Genomic DNA, 20,617 nt, shown 5'->3' on the forward strand with positions numbered 1-20,617 from the left:
TCACCTTTTATTATGGACATAATGCCAAGCTACATTCCAAATATGAATAATTAAGATAAAATCTAAAATAAAATGCCAAAACTTATATCAATAATTTTTTTTTATGATAAAAATCCAGTAGAAGAGATAATGTCTCAGTCTTAATAAATGCAAATTTTTGTCTTGCTTCACATTATATTTGACATTGTATTTTTATATTGCTAAGTTATTTGTCTAAACTGTGATCTGTAGTTGTTCTTTTAATATAAATAGTTTTCAATAAATATGTGTTGTAAAAGTGTTTTTTTAAACATATCTGGGCTCAACAATTTTATAATTTTTATACAGTTTTATTGATGCGAAATGATAAGATTTTATAGATTTGGAGTTATCTTTGTGATTTAAATTATATTCTAAAACATTTTCATTTTTAAAAGAAACCAAAGCTCTTAATATTTAGTAACTAATATGCCTTGTTCTAAAATAATTATGGGTAAAGTTTTGATATAAAATTTTAAGAATATAAATGTTTTACTCTTAAAAACATTACTAATTTTCAAACTAGTTTTCATTATGTTACTGTTATGTCTCATTCTGTCTAGAATTTAATTAAATTGAGTAATGTACGGAGAAATAGCCTTTATAATAATTGTTTACAATATTATAATGGCCAATATTTATACTTATTGGATAAGATCTATATAAAAATTATTTCTAAATAAATGCAAGTGGATAAAAGTTCCTGAGTTGCATTATAACATTATAAGAGATGGGAAAATATATTTTGTCTCTTATAAAACAACATTGAAACATTAAAATGGCAGGCAAAGAAAAAATACAGGTGAATTAAATTGCATTTATAAATGGAACCATTTACTATTGCTATAAAAGGGGATTGGTGTGAAGAAAGAAGCATAATTGGAAGTGAATGGTTGTTCAACTAAAACTTGTATTTTGGAAAGATTTTAAAAAATATATATCTAATCTGTTTTTTTATATTATGAATATTTATTGAAATGTTAGTGTAGATATAGGTAAAAGGTATAGAATCACTTCAAAATCTTCTATTTTAGGTTTTGTTTGTGTTTTTATCCTTTAATCATCATTGCATGTCATGGGAATCTTTCCTATTAGTGGTTTCAAGGTTATGACATGGTCCATGTAAGAAATATCATTATTTAATACTCATAAAAAATATTAAGAGTGGGTATGACAAATAAGTTAGCAAAATTAGTCCAAATTTTTTTAAGAAAATGTAATGCAAGTGCATTTCATTTGAAGAAACAGTAAAATGAAATTTCACCATTTAGAAGTGAGAGAATGTCATGCAAAGATGGACCATGTTTGCTGCAAAGCTTTTACATCACTAACAAAGTTATGAATTATAACTAAGTATCTTCTCATAAAAAATTAAGAAAAATATATACAAATAATATATAACAGTTTTATGGTAAATGTAATTACAAACTACAAATGTGATGTTTATATAATTATTAGCTTAAAAGTTACAAACTAGGTACTAATTATTTTTTGAACAAATCTTGGTACATATTGTTGAATTTAGGGAAGGTAGGGAAGGTGGAAGAGTCTTTCAGTCATCTGTTTTCCGTCTGCGACTTTTCTTAACGTATTTGGGGTCTTGATTTTGAGTGGCTAGGCGTGTCGTTTGTTATTCACAAAGATCCTTTGGTAATTTTTCTACAATTCAGGTTAAGTCAGACTTCATATTTGGTGAATGACGTTTGGCGTGTAATTTGGGTTAGTGTTGTGAGTGAAATTTGGAAACATAGGAATTTTGTGATCTTCGATATGGGTGTGGTAGATGTGCTGGAAGTTTTCGCATTGGTACAGGTAAATGTTTGATCTTGGATTTATGCAAAGTCTCGTGGTGCTCCATTTACGTACTTTAACTGGGATTTTGAACCCCGTGATTTGTATGAGGTTGATTGTTTAATGTTTTCTAAATGTTTAGTTTAGTTTTTCCTTAGTTAATCTGGAAGTTGTCTCTAGGTCGAAGTAAGGTAAAGTTTTTGCTCTTTATGTATAAGGGTTGGACGGTTCCATTTATTTATTTTTTATTGTGATAAAAAAAATTTATTAAATTCTATGTCTATATATGTATGTTATGGGAATATAAGGTATCCACCATCTTTTAGCAAAAGTAGTTCATCCATGACCTGAATCAAAAGATTTGTCCAATTTTTACTTGTAAAAAACAACAAGTGGAAACATTAAATGAGTATAATTTCTTTTAAGAACAATATAAGTTTTAGCATCACTTAATAAAGTAGTAGCATGGAAATGGACGTGTTTTGTGTTATTTGGTGCGGTGCGGCGCAGAAGAGAAGGTGGAGGCTGGACCAGTGGCCATTAAATCTATGCCAGCATAAGCACATGCACGCACTTACTATCAAAACTCATCTCTCTTACTTTTCTTTCTCATATATAATGTATAATTGTATAGGATGTAGACACTATATATTCTTGTTTTTAGTTGTGTTTTTTCTTTTTATTTTTATATTAAGACGTATTTTATTATTGTATAATATGTTTATTTATAAATTTTGTAATAACTTTTATTATTGATAGAGTATTTAATGTATATTAAAACTTGAATAAAATGATATGATTTATCGTGTATTATTTTTTTATGTATTTATTCTGATTGGTTGAGTGATTGCTTATCCGGTCTCAACCGATATAAAATGTAAATTGTAATATAAAAAATCAAAATATATTTTTAGTTTTTTCTCATATTCATTGATTAATATATTTTATTTTAAAAATAAATTAACAAAAAAGTTAAAAGAAAATGAAATACGCAAATTAGAGATCAAAAAATATGAGAAAACATTTAAATAAAAATAAAATATATTCTTAATATTTAATATAATAAAAAATGTAATTGAAATTCAAAAGTAAGTGAATGTTAGAAAATAGTTTTAGTTAAAGTATCTTAATAAAAGAAACAAGTGAGACAGCTTGGAATGGCTTGTTGATTCAACTTGCCGTGTCAAATAAAAAGATTGAAAGTGATTTGCGACGGTGTCCATATTCCTTTCGCTTTCCCCTACCATATGCAATTTTTTTTTCTTTTTAATTATTTATTTTTTAAGCTTTATTTATATCAGAGAAGTAATTGATTCAAAAATTAAAAATTATCATTTTAATAATTAAAATTACTTATTTTAAATTTATTTATTTTAAACAAGACATGCTGCTTAAACATTACTTTTCAACCAACCAAATGTAAGATAAAAAAATATTTTATTTCAGATTATATATTTTTATCTTTTAAAAAGTACACGTATAAGTAAGAAAAAAAAGAGGAGAAAATGGGTCTATCGACAATAAAAAATTGAATAATATAAATTATTAGATGTGATATTTATGTCGCTCCCAATATCACTTTTTGTTTTTAATCAATGAGACTGTTAATATGGAATTTCTATTCAAATGAATTATCAAATGAAAATAACTTTATCATCATATAAGTTTTACAACATGTATTCTCAACCCATTGAAGAAGAGATGTGGAGAGTGATAAAGACAAGAGGAGAAAGGAATGAAGAGAAAAAGAATGCATCTCCTCTTCCATGGAAACAAAGATAACCTTATCCAGATGGGAGGCAATGAGCCACCATAGATTGTTGAAAATGAAACTATGGAAAAGTTATAATACTACACATTGCCTTAGTCCAAATTGGTGACTCAACATACCAAGCAACTTTGCACTAAAATACACTTTTTATAACTAAAATATCTAAAAGTTTGAGCCATTGATGGTTGTTTGTGTTGGTTCCTCTTCACACCAGCCATGGGCTTCAACCATTTTTTCACTTCCAAAATGCACAACCACAGAACACGTGAACCAACTCCATGCACGAATCATTACAACAGGATTCATAAAAAACCCTGCTTTTACCACCAGACTCGTTCTCTCTTTCATTTCCTCACCCCATGAGCCTCTTGTCGAGTTTGCTCGATACGTCTTCTTCAAGCACCATGCTTTTCGTCACCCCCAAGATGACCCTTTTCTCTGGAATGCTGTTATCAGGTCCCACTCTCATGGGTGTGACCCCAGAGGGGCCCTGGTCCTAATCCGCTTGATGCTCGAAAATGGGGTGTGCCTGGATGCGTACACGTTTTCCCTGACTATGAAGGCTTGTGGGAAAGTGGGTTTGGTGAGAGAGGGAATGCAGGTTTGTGGGTTGCTCTGGAAAATGAATTTTGGGACTGATGTGTTTTTGCAGAATTGTTTGATCGGGTTGTTTGTGAGATGCGGGTGTGTTGAACTTGCACGGCAGGTGTTTGACAGAATGCCTGACCGGGATATTGTTTCGTATAACTCGATGATTGGTGGGTATGTGAAATTTGGGAAGGTTGAGCAGGCGCGTGATTTGTTTGATGGTATGGAGGAGAGAAATTTGATTACTTGGAATTCGATGATTGGAGGGTATGTGATGTGGGAAGAGGGTCTGGGGTTTGCTTGGAGTTTGTTTGTTAAAATGCCGGAGAGGGACTTGGTATCGTGGAACACGATGATTGGTGGTTGTGTGAAGCATGGGAGGGTGGAGGATGCTCGGAGGTTGTTTGATGAGATGCCAGAAAGGGATTTGGTGAGTTGGGTTACCATGATAGACGGTTATGCGAAATCGGGTGATGTTCTTGCTGCCAGGCGGTTGTTCGATGAAATGCCAAGGAGAGATGTTATTTCTTGTAATTCAATGATGGCTGGATATGTTCAGAATGGTTATTGCGTTGAGGCTTTGAAAATATTTCATGATATGAAAAGGGCAGGGAATGTGTTTCCTGATGATACTACGTTGTTGATTGTTCTTACAGCGTTTGCCCAATTAGGACACGTGGAAGATGGAGTTGTGATACACCATTATTTGATGAAGAAGGGATACTCTCTGAATGGTAAGCTTGGTGTTGCTCTAATTGACATGTATTCAAAATGTGGTAGCATTGAGGATGCGATCTCAGTGTTTGAGAATGTTGAGCAAAAATGTGTTGATCATTGGAATGCTTTGATCGGTGGCTTGGCTATTCATGGAATGGGTGAGATGGCTTTTGATTTTCTCATGGAGATGGGAAGGGTTTCAGTTATTCCTGATGATATAACATTCATTGGAGTGTTGAGTGCTTGTAGGCATGCTGGCTTGTTGAAGGAGGGAATGATATGTTTTGAGATCATGCAAAAAGTGTACAAGTTGGAACCTAAAGTGCAACACTATGGATGCATGGTGGATATGCTTAGCCGAGCAGGGCATGTTGAAGAAGCCAGGAAACTCATTGAGGAGATGCCGGTTGAACCCAATGATGTGATATGGAAGGCTTTACTTAGTTCTTGCCAAATTTATGAAAACTTCTCTATGGGAAAGCCTATAGCTCAGCATTTGACTCAGCTATATTCATGCAGTCCAGGTTCCTATGTGCTCCTGTCTAATATTTATGCCAGTTTGGGCATGTGGGACAATGTAAAGAGGGTTAGGACTGAAATGAAAGAAAGACATTTAAAGAAAATTCCAGGTTGTAGTTGGATTGAACTGGGGGGTACTGTTCACCACTTCTCTGTAAAAGATAGGACACACCCTCAGGTTACTGAGATTTATTCTTTGTTAAGTAGTTTGTAAATTCCTATTTTGAAGCTCATCCATGATATATTGTTTGAGGTGGAAACTCGTGCAATGTGAATGAAAAAACAACTTGAATATAAGGTATTTATTAACATTGACGTCTAAACAAATCTATTAGTGATCATACACCGTATTAAATTGGAATTTCTTTTTATAATTATACAACTTGAATATGAAATCTTAAGTTTTTATAAGTTAGCTTCGAAAACTGGAAAATGGTGGACCAGGGAGAACAGAAGGTTAGAGTATGAGAGTAGTGTTACTGTTTGATTTATTTGTAAAACAAAACTACTTTTTAAGGGAATCAAAACAAACATCCGAAATGTGATTCCGACCATTTTGTTTTTCTCTTAGGATGAGAGATTGTGAAAGCGATTTATAAAATAATTCCCAATGACATACTTCATATGAATAATAATTATCAAAATTTCCTGTTAAATATTAACTTGCAGATGTTCTTTTTTGGACTAATCACATTTTATCCAAACTCAATGTCTTTTTATTTCCTGCTTTACTGAACATCTGTTAATTTATATTTATTGACAGATGCATTATTTCGGTTACCATCTTATTTAATTTATCGAAAATCGGAAATACTATATATATTTTGTATTGTGATAATTTAATAATATTTTTCAATGTCATTCGTATTAGAGATTTTAAGAATAAATTCAGAATATCATTAATAGTGAATATAGAAAATTGGAACCTTAACAGAGATACTTAATTAGAATTTGTACTTTATAAATATTGGATTCTTATTTTATAATAAAAATTATAAAAACTCACTTATCATAAATCATCTCATTTTATTTGACTTTTCTACTTTTTTTAATAATTTATTTTAAATAAATTATTTTATCTTCTAATAGAATTCTAACTTGAAAAATCTGATGTGAAATATGGTTATAAGTTTCAAATTTCCCTTACAATTTTTTTTTTTTTGTATTTTAGTTTGAAATACTTGAAGTTTTGAGGATTATTTATTGAATTGTGAGAGAACACTGGTTATATAATTGAGCACTTTAAAGTCATGGACATTTTTTCATTGTATAAAGGTTGCAAAATATATTGAGAATAATGGATTGATATGAAATTGAGGTTATAAATAGATGAATTTTTGTTTGATTTGTGTATTAAGTATTGACATCTATAATTTAACTGGTTAATCTTTTAAAGAGGGTTTCAATTGATCTTGTGATATTTGATTAAGTTTTTAAGAGTTTTGTTTGATTTTAGTTTTTTTTTTCCTATTTTTTTGAGATACATTTAATTTATAAATTAGATAAACTATTTGAATTATAATTTAATTTGATTTTAAATATAGAATGATTATTGAATGTTATTAATATTGGAATTGTTGAATTTGTGCCTTAATAAGTTAGGTTGATTTTGATTAAGGAAACACTATGAAAAATATTATTGGTAAAAAATTTGAAATCTATACAAGTGGAAGAATGTTTTAAAATATGAAGATTTTATGTGATTTTTTGGAATTGTAACTTGGTTTTGATCTCATTAAGCTTTCCTTAACAAATGTTGTTTTAACATTTTATTTAATCATTGTAATATGATGATGACAATCGGATAAATAAATAAATAAGGCCTAAAGAGTGTGAACTCCAATAACTTAAATGCAATGTGTAATTTTCTTTTTTTATATTAAACTATGCACTTGGTTGAGTCCAAGGTGTATGACTTCTAACAAATTCTTTAAAATTAAAATTGTGATGTTATTTCTATTGTTTATTGAATGCTTTTGATTGAAAAATTTGAAAATAAATTTTACATCCGATTATAATGTCTTTGATATTGTGAAATCCAATTTTTTATTTGTTTTCCATATTCCAACAAATGAGAATTTGTCCAACAAATCTTTACTTAAGAATAGAGCTAATTTTTTATTTAGATTTGTTGAGGAAACTATACTTTACGAAAGAAATTTGTTGATTATATGTAATATTTTAAATATATTATTTGTTTATAGTTGGGAATGTTTATGTATATATGATTATGTTGAATTAACCAACTTGTATGAATGTAATTATTTGAAGGTGAAATATTTGATATTCTTGAGTTTGCATTTGAATAATTATCATCATTATTAAATAAATGAAAAGTAAGAAAAATCTGTCAAACTCAACTCCAAATATGCAAAGTATTAGAACATTCAAAAAATAAATATTGAATAGATTCTTCATATTTTTTCACAAAGCGTACACATATAACATATATGCAAACTTTTATTCTAAATATATTAATTTGTAGGAGGTCACCCATGAAAAACTTTCCAGAAAAATTTTGGAAGACTGAATAAATGAAATCAAATGAATTTACCCTAACCATGAAACTCCTAATTTATATCTATTATAGATTTTTTATTCAAATCTACCAACCTTTTCTTAATTCAACTAATCTACTTAAGAAAATATTTAAGGGAATAATTTAATAAATCTCAAAATGAAAGAAACTCTAAGCAACTAAAACTTGAAATGAAAGAGATTTGATGTGATTTACCTAACTTATCTGGATGAATATATATACTTTATTTATAGTTTGTCCATAAAACTTCTCATTTGAGCGACACTAGTAAAGAAGAACAAACTTTGTAAATGAAGTTTTTTATACTAATTTAACTAAAGAAACTACTTTTACAATTAACAAAATTTCCTCCATATAATACTCAAATCAACTTATTTTAATTTAAGTAAATTCAAAACAAACAACCTATTAAAACAAAATATCCAGAAATCAAACTCATACATCAAATATAAAATATAAATAAATAAAAAACATCCTTTAACCCGATTCAAACTAGTAAAATCCAACAATATTCATAGGTGTACATAAAGCTAATAAAATCCTCAACCACACATATATAAATTCAATATTATCATCACAAAATCCTTGCCAATTATATACTTCTCATATCATTATCAAAACCCAATAATTGAAATCTCAATTAACAACACCACAATTAAATTCACAAGTGTCTATCATAAGATTTAAGCTATTCCAGATTTCATTCTTACCATTTTGAATATTTTATAAAGTAGTAAATCAAATTAGTTTCCCTTACTTTCCTAAACTTTTCAAAGAATTTATCTCAAAGCTTAGAAAAGTTAGTAAAGTCCTAACTTATCCGTAGGAAATTGACTCTTAAACCAAAACATATAAATATGAATGTAGATGCAATAGATTCATGTATTCGACTCATATCTCATATGCAGTAAGAAAAGCCAATTAAATATAAAACCATGAAACTTAAGATCTAAGGGAAAGAAAAATCTTAATATTTTTTTATTTAATTACATTATCCTACATTTTGTCACTTTCTAGTCTATATGATTTAATATTAAAAAAAAACTCATAAACCGAGAGATAAGTAAAAAACAAATATTTTAAAGAGATTAAATTTTTAGCTAAATAAAGTACTAGTTGATTTTATACTTAATAGCTTTAAAGTAATAAATTATTTATTCTCCATTTAACTTAAATTTTCTCACCCATACCAGAACAAATTGAGATCAATTTATATTATCTAATTACCATTACCAGATTTGGTTTCTAAGTAAGTAAGACTGAAAAAAAATTACAATTATTCAACTTTATATTACTTTAAGTTTATCTTAATATATTTATCTCAAATTTCAATCCATATTTTTGGATTTGGAATAGATATAGATTAGATGATTTTATGGATTTTAAAAATCTAAACTCAAAGTAAAGTTGGGTTAAACACTATAAGAAAATCATTAAATAAAAATTAAATTTAGAGACTAAAAATAATTAGTCACTATATTGACTAGATTAAAGAAAAAAAAATTCAAATTTAAAAAAGTTTATATTGTTAATAAAAAAAATTAAAATAGTTTCTAAATCACTACAATAAAATATAGAATTACTTACCGATTATTATATACAGATAAAAATCTATATGTAAAGTGAATGTTACATATAAATATTTATATACGAACTTTATTTAATATTTAAATAGACATGACATACAGATTTTTTCGTATATAAAAGGTAATTACATACGGCTATCATCTATATGTAACTTTGACGTCTTGAAGCAGAAATAATTACATACAAATATAATCCGTATGTAAAATATTTAAAATTTAATTTAAAAAATAGAAATTATTACATACGGATATAATTCGTATGTAAAGCATTTAAAAATTTAATTAAAAAATTGTTACATACGAATATAATTTGTATGTTACTTATTTTAAATTTAATTAAAAAATAATAAAAAAGTGTTACGTACGGATTATATTCGTATGTAATGTATTAAAAATTTATTTTAAAAAAATTGATCTGCATGTAACTTATTTCAAATTTAATTAAAAAATATCAAAAAGTAATTAAAAAAAATTATTATATACAGATAAAATTTGTATGTAACTTATTTTAAATTTAATTAAAAAATAACAAAAAGTGTCACATACGGATTGTGTATGTAATTTATTTAAAATTTAATTAAAAAATATAATTTGTGAGTGATGTGATAGTTGGTAAATAATTTATAAATTATTTTAAAGATATAAAATAGATTTACAAATTTATCCTTATTATTAAAAAATATTTGAATAATAAATTATGATATATATATATATATATATTTAGTTTGAATTAATTAAATTTTTTTAATATATAATATTCATAATTACTTGTATTTTTATAAAAAAAAACGAAAAATATAATAGAAAATATTATTGTGTTAAATATAAATAAATTGATTAACTATATTAAAATTTATGAAAATAATATTTATTATTATATACATTTTGTTATTTTATATGAGAATGTTTAGAGTTTATATTATAATTTTATTTTATTATTTTCATTATTTATAATTATATATTATTATTATTATTAATATAATTAAATATTTTTAAAATTATCAAATAAATTTATGTAATATTTAATTTTTTATTTTATAATAAAATGTGGGATACTTTATGGTGTTTTTGCTAAGATCAAGTCTAGTGCATCTCAGAAAATAAGAAAAATAAATATTTAAAGTCCTGTAAATTTAATGCATGTTTTTTATTACTAATTATAATACCTAAAGACGATTTTGATTATTAAATTATTTTTTAAGTCTAGTTTATTTTTAAAGTTCAAAGATTAACTTCTTCTTAAGTAGTATAAGATGACGTCATTTTATACTCGAGCTAAATCAAAATAATTATTTACTCGTAATATGATCAATATTATTTGTTTACATGTGATATTTTTTAAAAATAACATTTTACTTAATTTTTCTATATATTTTTGTATCATATGTCATAAAATAAATATTTAAAATCTTGTATATTTAATGCATAAAAAAGATTCTTTATTATTAATGATAATACCTAAAGATGATTTTGATTATTAAGTGATAATCCTATTAATGTATTTAATAATATTAATAATATTTAATAATATTAACAATATTAATAAAATTATTAATATAATTTATATTAATAATAATAATAATTATAATAAACATATTGGTTTTGGATTAAACTAAGCCTAAACATACTGTTTTTGTTAGGTCAAGATCAAGTTGGAAATTAAAATAAATATAAATATATTTTATTAAATCTAAATGTTATATCTATTATTATTCCTAACTTTTTGTCCTAGAATATTGGTTCTAATTTTTTTATATTAATGCTTATTTTCATTTTGGTACGGTGTGTTTACTTGATTTGAAATATTCTTTGTGTCTCACAACAAATTATTGTTAAACTTTCATTAGTGTAGGATGTGTAATGTTTCTGTCATGGTGAATGAAGTTCGAAAACCGTCTGTATTACAGTAGTTAGTTAAGTTTGGAAGCACACGAATAACGTTATTTTTTAAATTAATGTTAAGGTAATTTTTATATACAAATTAATCTTTCATTATATTTTTATCTTTTATTTTAAAATATAAAGTATAATTTTCATGGAAGAATTTTTTTCTAATTAGAAAAGACAAAAAAAAAATTATTAAACAATTTATTATTATTTTTTTACATATTATTTTCTACTTTTCAATTTTTTTCACTCATCCAAATTAAAAAATACAAATACATAAATACGAGAAGATATTTGTTTGGGCTAGTCATTAATAAGATTAGTAAATAGCCTAGTCTTACTGAATTAGCATATGCACATAGAGACAGTAAATGTGACAGAAAGGGGCCCAAAGACATGTGTAACGGGCTGAATTGGGCAATGGAAAAAGATTAGATTTAAAAGCAGATCCATAATGGTGCCCACCCCACCATCCATCCCTCACATGATGTGTGTCAGTTCAGTACCTTCCGTACTCTCCTATTCTGTCACACCTTTTTCCCAACCCTACCTCTTTCATCTTTTTCTTTCACATACTAAATAACAAAATTTTTGCTTTTTTAATTAAGTGTTACTTATATTTTAAACACTAATTAACATCAAATAAACTATAACCACAAGAAAATACCAAAGGAGAAAAACAGAGTTTCTTCAATAATTTCAATCAGTATTCAAAATCATTGTAAAACAATTTTTATATATACCACGATTATAACATTAATGGTGTATTTGGATTCACGAAGACATTTAAGGAAGTTAATTTGAAATAAAAAGTATGAAAAAAACGAGGTTAATTGGATTTAATTATTTTAGACTGCATTTGTTAAAAAAGAAATTAAAATTTGTGAATATGTTATGGTCATAGAAAAAAATTGATTTAATTATTTTAGACTGCATTTGTTAAAAAAGAAATTAAAATTTGTGAATATGTTATGGTCATAGAAAAAAATTGATTTTTTTAAAATGTGTAAAATATAAGTTAGTAAAAATTATGAATGGGGCTATACCATTAATGTAGGATAGTGTTTTAAGTACATGGCTTTGTCCTTTCTCTTTAAAAAAATACATATACATGCTTTCTTAAAATGGGTATATATACATTCTTTCAACAACATATACATGTACATTGTTTCTTAAAAAGGGCTTTCAACAACTTTGAGATGGAGAAATGTGATTAATGAAGGGTTTAACAGATGTAGTTTTGGATTCGTATTATGGAGTTTTTAAGATGTAGTATTGTATAAAGTAGAAAAAAAGAGGGAGCTACTTAGGTTCTGTTTGGAGCATTATTGAAATCACGTTACATCCAACCATTAATGCTTCCTCACCCTATCTCTTCAACGCGACATGCTTAGGCTGGCACCCTAATCTTTCTGTCCTTTCTGTCCTTATATTACCAAACCTATCACTCAAAACTCTCACATAAATATTTTCTTCTATCATTTTTTTTCCTCATAAATTTATTTCAACAAAAATCTATAAATGAAACTATCTCATCATTAATTATCAGAGCAAATCTATTTACGGTTCAGACTCAGAATTCGGTTCGCAAAATGTGAAATTACTTTCATCAATATCCAAAAATTATTAAAATTTAAATTTAAAAGAAATTAAAAAAAACCTTACTCAGATTTATTCTCGTATATTCAATATAGTTTCTTATTTAGAGGTTAAGTTAAGTACATTAATTATATATATATATATATATATTATTTTCTTTTTATTATCTGAAAGATAAAATTGTGATATAATTTCAAACTTCAAAATAAATAATACATGATAATTAATTCTAACTATATCATCTTTATTTACTGACATATGATAATATTTTCTTTATGTGAATTTTTTTAATTTTTTTTAAATGGGTTTATTGTGAAATTTTTTTATTTTCTTTATCAGATTTATTACATACATCTTCTGCTATTTTACTAATATTAATTCAAATTTTATATTGAACATCATAGTATTACACTCTTCCTTTGTTTTTATATATTATGAAAAGTATTTTTTTTGTAATATTTAGGTGTGAGATTAATCTTTGAAATAATGCAGGAGACCATTTTACCTATGTACCACATGTATTCTTTTTTTTATAGAAAAGATTCTCTAGGTCATATTTAATAATTACATGAAAAATGACTCGAATTCAAGAGTGTTGTCAAATTAAAAACCATCTTGTATGATTATTACTATTGATCCACATATTCAATAATGTATTAGAAAACATGTTTAGAACATATTCAAATATTATAAGAGTTTAAATTTTTATCACATAATTAATAAGAATATTTTTTATGTTTTTATTCAATAAAATATAATTTAAGTATAAATTTCAAACTAATCATTACAAAATTAACTTTTACGACACATAACTAGGCTGATTAAATAATAATGTTGCACATTTAAATTAAAATAAGGCATAATTTTAGATATTTTATATTTTATATTTTATATTTTGGATATTATAAATGTTTTTTCTCAAAATAAATTAGATTTATATATATATATATATATATATATATATATATATAACTTCTATATTAGAGTGTATATTGAAATAATCATTCATTCTTAATAAACCTTAATATATAAAATTTTGTTTTTACTATGAAATGTGTAAATGTGAGTGTTTGTGTGTATGTGTCACTCTAGATATAAATAAAAGATATTTAATGTTTTGTTTGGATGAGTCATTTTATTCTTGATGAAGATTTCAGTCAACATCAAGAGTAAATTGACCCATCCAAACAAATATCTTAAGGTGTGTTAAAAAAGATTGTAAAAATTCAGAGAGACTTTCTTTGGGGTTGGGAATCTGAGGGGAGGAAGATTGCTTGGGATTCTTGGGGAAAAGTGTGTGATTCTCTTGATGTTGGAGGACTTGGTATTATTGATATTAAGGTCTTTAACACAACCTGGTTGGAAAAATGGACTTCGCGGTTGGGTTAGACTAAGGGTGGTTTATGGAAAAAGATTCTAGAGTATAAGTATGGAGGTTGGAAATGTCTGAAACAACCTAAGATGAACAATTGTGAATCTCTCTCATGGAGGGACTTGAAGGAAATTTGGAAGTTGGAAGAGTGGGGTAGGAGTTTTGAAGACTACTTTAAGTGGGAAGCTAGTAGCTATTTCTTTATGGGAAGACAGGTGGGTGGGTAATGTTACTCTAAAGAGTACATTTCCAAGACTTTACTCCCTTAGTGTTGATAAAGATATTACGTTGAATATTTGTGGGGATTGGAGTAACAATGTTTGGAGGTGGAATTTAATTTGGAGAAGGGGCCTCTTTGAATGGAAGAACCTTCAGGTGCGTCAACTTCTTGAGGTAGTGCAAGGTTCGAGCTCGGTTTTGACTTTTGATGACAGATGGACTTAGCAATGTGGTGAGTCTCTTGAGTTTTCGGTTAATTTAGCTTATGGTCTTTTAAGGGGAAAGATTGAAGGGGAAAGCTCACGTATGTTCAAATTTTTTTAGAGGATTAAGGATTTACCCTCGAGCCTATGTTACACCTTGGAGGGTGCTGAAAAACAAGATTTTTTCTAAAGTTAATTTGGCTAGACGCGATGTCGTGGTTGATAGTACTATTTGTTGCTTTTGTGGGATAAAAGAGGAGTCTACTAACCACTTGTTTTTTGGATGTATATCTTCTTAGCTTGTTTGGATCTTTGCTTAGGGTGGTTAGGGTTGGTGGTGGTTGCTCCCCAAGATTCTTACTCACATCTCTTACAGTTTAATATTTGTAATGCATCTGAATCTGTTAATTTAGTTCTAGAAAGTGTGTGGGTTGTGGTGGTAAGGGAGATTTAGTGTCATAGGAATAATGTCATTTTCAAAGGTGGTGTGGTGGATCACTCTGAAATTTTCTATTTGGCCCAACTGAAGACTTGGTTTTTGGTCACTTCTAAATTTCTCTCTGCTTGCTTCTCGTTTTCAGATTGGTGTCTTGACTCCCTGGTATGTCTATATTCGATTTAGTTTGTTGGTTAGTTATTGGTTCATGGGGTGTTGTTGCTGGGGCATTTTTTGTTCGAGTGTATGGGTGTTCTTTGGTTGTTATTTCTGTATGTTGTTGGTTTTGAGGCAATCAGTCTCTGGTGCTTCCCTTTTGTTTGGTGTTTGTTTTGGATTTTCCGGTTTAGGTAGCTTTTCCTGGTGTTATGGGATTAGTTGTTAGATGTTAGTTTCTTTATGGGTTTGGGTTTTTTTTTGGATGTGACATTTGTTTCTTGTGGTTTGTATAAGGATTTGATCACCCCTGAAGTGATCCCTATTTATTTTTTTTATTCTTTTCTGGTGATAAAAAAACTATTGATGTGGATTTGAGAGTTGAGAAAGGTTGGACACTATTCATGTTTGGTTGGATAGATTGACACTAATTTGGGAGGAAAGAAAATGAGAGATGGAGTGAAAAATGACCCCTCCTAAACTGTGAAGAAATGCAAAAAAACTTTTCATTAAATTGGTCAATAACTAATGTGTCTCTCGATCTTCACGTACATGATATTTCTCATCCATGTTGCCATGGTGCATAATACTTCCTTAATCGATTACCAAGCTTTCCATAATCAGTTATGGTTTAAATAATATTTTTTAAAGAGAGCATAAGGTTACACTATATATTGGTGGATGTTTGGATTTGAAAGGGGGCAATAAGGTGCATGAAAAACATTATTAATAAAATATACGGTCGTCAAGATATCATTACCATCTTGTTAAGACATCCTATATTAATGCACCCTCATATTAAATACTCAATATCCATATTAAATTTAACTTAATGCTTATTTGAGTAAATTAATTGAATATGAACTCAATTAAGTTGGGTGTAATCATTTTTTTAGTCTGCAGTAAATCATCATTTAAAGATGGTATTACAACTTATATAAAATTTTAGTCTGCAATCGAACAATGATAAATCAAAACATATTGAAGACCATTAGCTATACTTAAAAAACAACTCAAACATGGGACAAAATATAGAAAACATAGTAAAATATAATTATTTTTCTTCGATTATTTAATCTCTTCTAGATTTTCTTCAAAACATCACTGAATATGTAGAGAGTGAATTATATAATTACCATGTTCATATTAATCCATACCACAATATTTTGTTATGGAGTTGTTCCTTCTTTTTTTCCAGGAAAATCTCCCCCACAAAGTGTAATTAACATAATTATATCTAATTGCATTAATTCCTTTGCAAACTATTTAAATTAAGGTGACTTATACTCGAATTTAGGGTTATGAGCAGGAAAAGGAATCACATAATTTGATTGGAGGAAGAATATCCACAAAAAGGAATTGCTTTCCGTAAGTGGAATCCTTGGCGTACCTTCCTCATCAAATTAACATTCTACTCCACTTTATCATACTTTACACCTTTTTCATTCACCTTTGCTCAAAATCAAGAAAAAGAAAAAGAACAAAACAAAGTGTCATCAACTTACCAAAGGAAAATACCATTGATTTTCGTGTCTTACATATAACTATAGTTAGAACAAGAAAAGTTCACAAGTTGTGACATATTTTGATATTTAATTCTTGTTGTTATATATACTTTTCACGAGTTAATCTGTTTTATGACTTATATTTCTGGTTGTGGCACTGCCTTAGATTACATCGACGCATTACACACCAAAACGACAAAATAAAAGGCAGATGATGAAACAAAAGGTGAAAGTGAAAGATGTCAAAATATTATATGGTAGGTTGTTCATCTCATTTTAATTAGAGATCTCATTAATTATTGTATAAGTACAAATAATCTTTATTTTATAAATTAATTTTTATAGAAATTATTATAAAGTGGACTTTAAGCTAACTCAAACATATAAAATCGACTCATGCGGTGAGTTTGTACTCACTTATATATAATAAATTGTCCTCATATTTAGTCGATGTAAAATCTTCAACACACCTCCTTATGCCGAAAGTGACAGCTCGTGAGTGGGATAACATATTATAGATGGTCTGATATAGCAGGTGACTTGATAAGTCCAACAAACACTCACTGAGATAGGTTCGAAATGACTCTGATACCATATTACAAAGTGGATTTTAAGTCTAACTCAACTTCATAAAATCGGCTCATGAGGTGAGATTTGCACTTACTTATATACAATGAATTGTCCTCATCTCTAGTTTCTAACAGAGATAAATTAAATTTAAATTATTTTTTAATATAATATTAAAATTCATCAAGATTTATTAATCTTATCGTGTTACACTACTAGGTAGGTGTAAGAGAATATACTAAAATTGGTATATTAATTAAAAATATAATTAATTTAACGTATATAAATATAGATAATTTCATTTTATAAATTAATGTTGTAAAAAAAAATAAATTTAAATCTATTTTCTAATACCATACAAAAAATAATCAATAATGAAGTTAGTGACTATCACTTCCATGCATGGTTTGAGATTTGATTGAGCAAATTTGTAGGCATCCAATCTTTGACTACTAGCTAGCTTTATCATGTTTGAAAAGTGAGTGAAGTGATAAGCATTATAGTTTTCATTCACTCTTATATTGACATTTTCACTATTTAAATCGCAAAAGTAAAATTGTAAGTACATGCCCCGATGTTGACTTTTATAGTAATCATCTTAAAGTTATATTAAAAATATTACGTTCACTGATTATTATTTCATTTTTACATACAAATTTTACTATTATCTTTCATCTTTCACATATAACTTTATCTTATAAATTCATAAGAAATGAGTCATTTATTGATTTAAGTGGAATTAAATATTTGAATTTTACTAAATAAAAAGATGTGGTGGTGATTAATTTGAAGCATGAGAATCTTAGGTTTTGTTTGAGTTACCCTTGGGGTGCTTTCAACGTAAGAGAATAGTATTTATGTAGGGTTCAACCACTTATCTATATGTAATGAATTTGGGGAGGGAAGTGGTTGTGAGCAATTCAGTAGCTGAAGTGGTGAGTTATAACCCAAGGTCCACTACTTTAACTCACTATAACATGTTGCTATTCTTAATTTATGTTGCATTTTCATATTTCCCATATATAATTTATTTTTAAAACCAACTTCCATATATATTATTTTAAATATATGAATTAACATATATTGATTGGAAAGTAAATCATAGTCAACTAACAATTTATAAATAAAAAATAAATAAAAATATCATGATAACAGTAGGAATGAATGCTAACCAAAACAGTAAAGAATTAAACAAATAAAATAAATATTTTTCTGACTCATCTCCTGGCAAAATAAACTTAGAAAAGCACGTTAAAGACAAATTTTTCTTATACTCCATCAATTTTGAAAAAAAAAAATTACCCCTCTTAAAAATGATTTTCAAATTATTTTTTATGAAATGTTTTCAGAACATGCATGAAATTCATAAAATATATTCTTGAAAAAAAAAATCTAAAACTAAATTTTTGGAATAAATTTTTCATAATGTATTATTATATACGTTTCAAAATATGTTTTTTGGAATAAATTTTTTAGAGTATTTTCCTGAAAGAACTTTTCAGAATGATGGCAGATTAGATTAAATATTTTGATCATTTTATCTAATTGATGAGGTAGAGGGATAAATTTCACTAGGTGCATGGAGAAACACCCTAAAAATACAGAAGAAGCACTATCTTTAAATATGGACCTTTTGGGCTTACTTCACTGGGCTCATTCTTCCAAGGCTTCTTCTTCCTTCACCCCTACATTTTTCTTCCTGCACCCCCACAATTTTCTAAATCCCGAAATTAGCCTTAATATTTTATTTGAAAAGGACACTGTGATTACTGGAAATAGGAATATGGGATTGTGCTAGGGATTCAGCAATCCGGAACTGAATATTTTTTTTTTCTGAATGAGGGGTGTTCCAGAAGCAATTTTTGCATAAATTATTGATTTCCGGATTGCTGAATCTGGAAGTCTAATTCTATTACGGATTCATGGATCCAGAATGCTTTTTTTTTAAAATTATGAATTTTTGAATCCGTATGCATATTTCTGTTACGGATTGGTGGATCTATAATGCTTTTTTTTAATGATGCATGTTTTGAATTACGGATTGATGGATCCGAAATTTTACCGAAAATGCCAATCCAAAATTTTTCCGGATTCCATAATCCATAATGTAAAAAATAAATACAGTTCAAGTGCATTTTAGGGTTTTTAAAGAACAATAGAGATAATTTGGTCTTTTCATAACATTGTGGGGGTGCAGGAAAAAAATGTAGGGGTGCAGGAAGAAACTGCCTTCTTCCAATATTTTGGACCTTGAGTCCAAGATGTAATGTTTTATGTAAACAACCGTTTGGACATTTCTACCTCAGCCTCCGTATTTTCATCTGCACCCTCTTAAATATGTTGATACCTGGCAAAGGCTTCGTAAGCAAAATATGTTTCTTTATGGTATTATAAGATTTGTTTAAGCTTTTTAGAAATCATATAACATGTTTTAAGTCTTTATGCTTGATAACATTCTTTATCATGTTGCAAATGCATTGAACTTCACAAACACAATTGGGTGTAGGTATGAAGGCCTCCATTTCTTCCCATGATATCTTCATATCAGTAAAATATTTTGAAACATTCCTTTCACTTTGCTTCATTGAATGTATCTCCTGAAGCATATTTGATATTCTAAAGTAATCTCCTTTGGAAAAAAATTATTTAAGGTCTTTCCACAAATCTTTTTGCATTATCAATATCTATCACACTTTGCGCAATTTGATAATATATAATGTGAATGATCCAAGACATTGCCATAACATTGTATCTCTCTCTAGAATCATATAAAGAATCATCGGTCCAAGCGTTTAGGTATGGTCAGCTCGATTTTGGGCGAGTATGGGCCCAAAGGGTGGGTTGTGAGCTCAACCCAGATGCTGGTAGACAACTCGAAAAAGATAATTAAAATAGAAGGGAATATTCTCATTGTTTATAATACATACCAATAAAAGTTGTTGGGAATAAAGTAGTTAGCACCCGAGAATAAAGGTGCATGTGAACATAATGTGTTTTTGTTGTTAAGCACTCGGAAATAAAAATGCACGTAAGCAATATGTTTCTGTTATGATTATATGCTTTTTGTTGAGACTATATTCTCCCTGTTGAAATATTGTTATGTTAAGATTGGAGAAAATCGTTAAAGGGATATCTATAAATGGG

The 20,617-nt window shown here is 27.7% G+C and overlaps 1 protein-coding gene across 1 annotated transcript; it reads left to right on the forward strand.

Annotated features, from left to right (window-relative positions):
- The first annotated feature begins 3,412 nt into the window (after positions 1-3,412).
- Positions 3,413-5,713, forward strand: CRR4 (Pentatricopeptide repeat (PPR) superfamily protein). The gene has a single exon (XM_068608610.1). It carries the CDS (start codon positions 3,762-3,764, stop codon positions 5,616-5,618), a length of 1,857 nt encoding a protein of 618 aa, XP_068464711.1. The 5' UTR covers positions 3,413-3,761; the 3' UTR covers positions 5,619-5,713.
- Positions 5,714-20,617: the final 14,904 nt, after the last annotated feature.

This window comes from Phaseolus vulgaris, chromosome 3 (assembly GCF_051622355.1).
Source record: "Phaseolus vulgaris cultivar YP4 chromosome 3, ASM5162235v1, whole genome shotgun sequence".
Taxonomy (NCBI): Eukaryota; Viridiplantae; Streptophyta; class Magnoliopsida; order Fabales; family Fabaceae; genus Phaseolus; species Phaseolus vulgaris.

Excerpts from the sequence above, each read along its gene's own strand:
- CRR4 (XM_068608610.1), top strand. The coding sequence starts at position 3,762 with ATGGTTGTTTGTGTTGGTTCCTCTTCACACCAGCCATGGGCTTCAACC.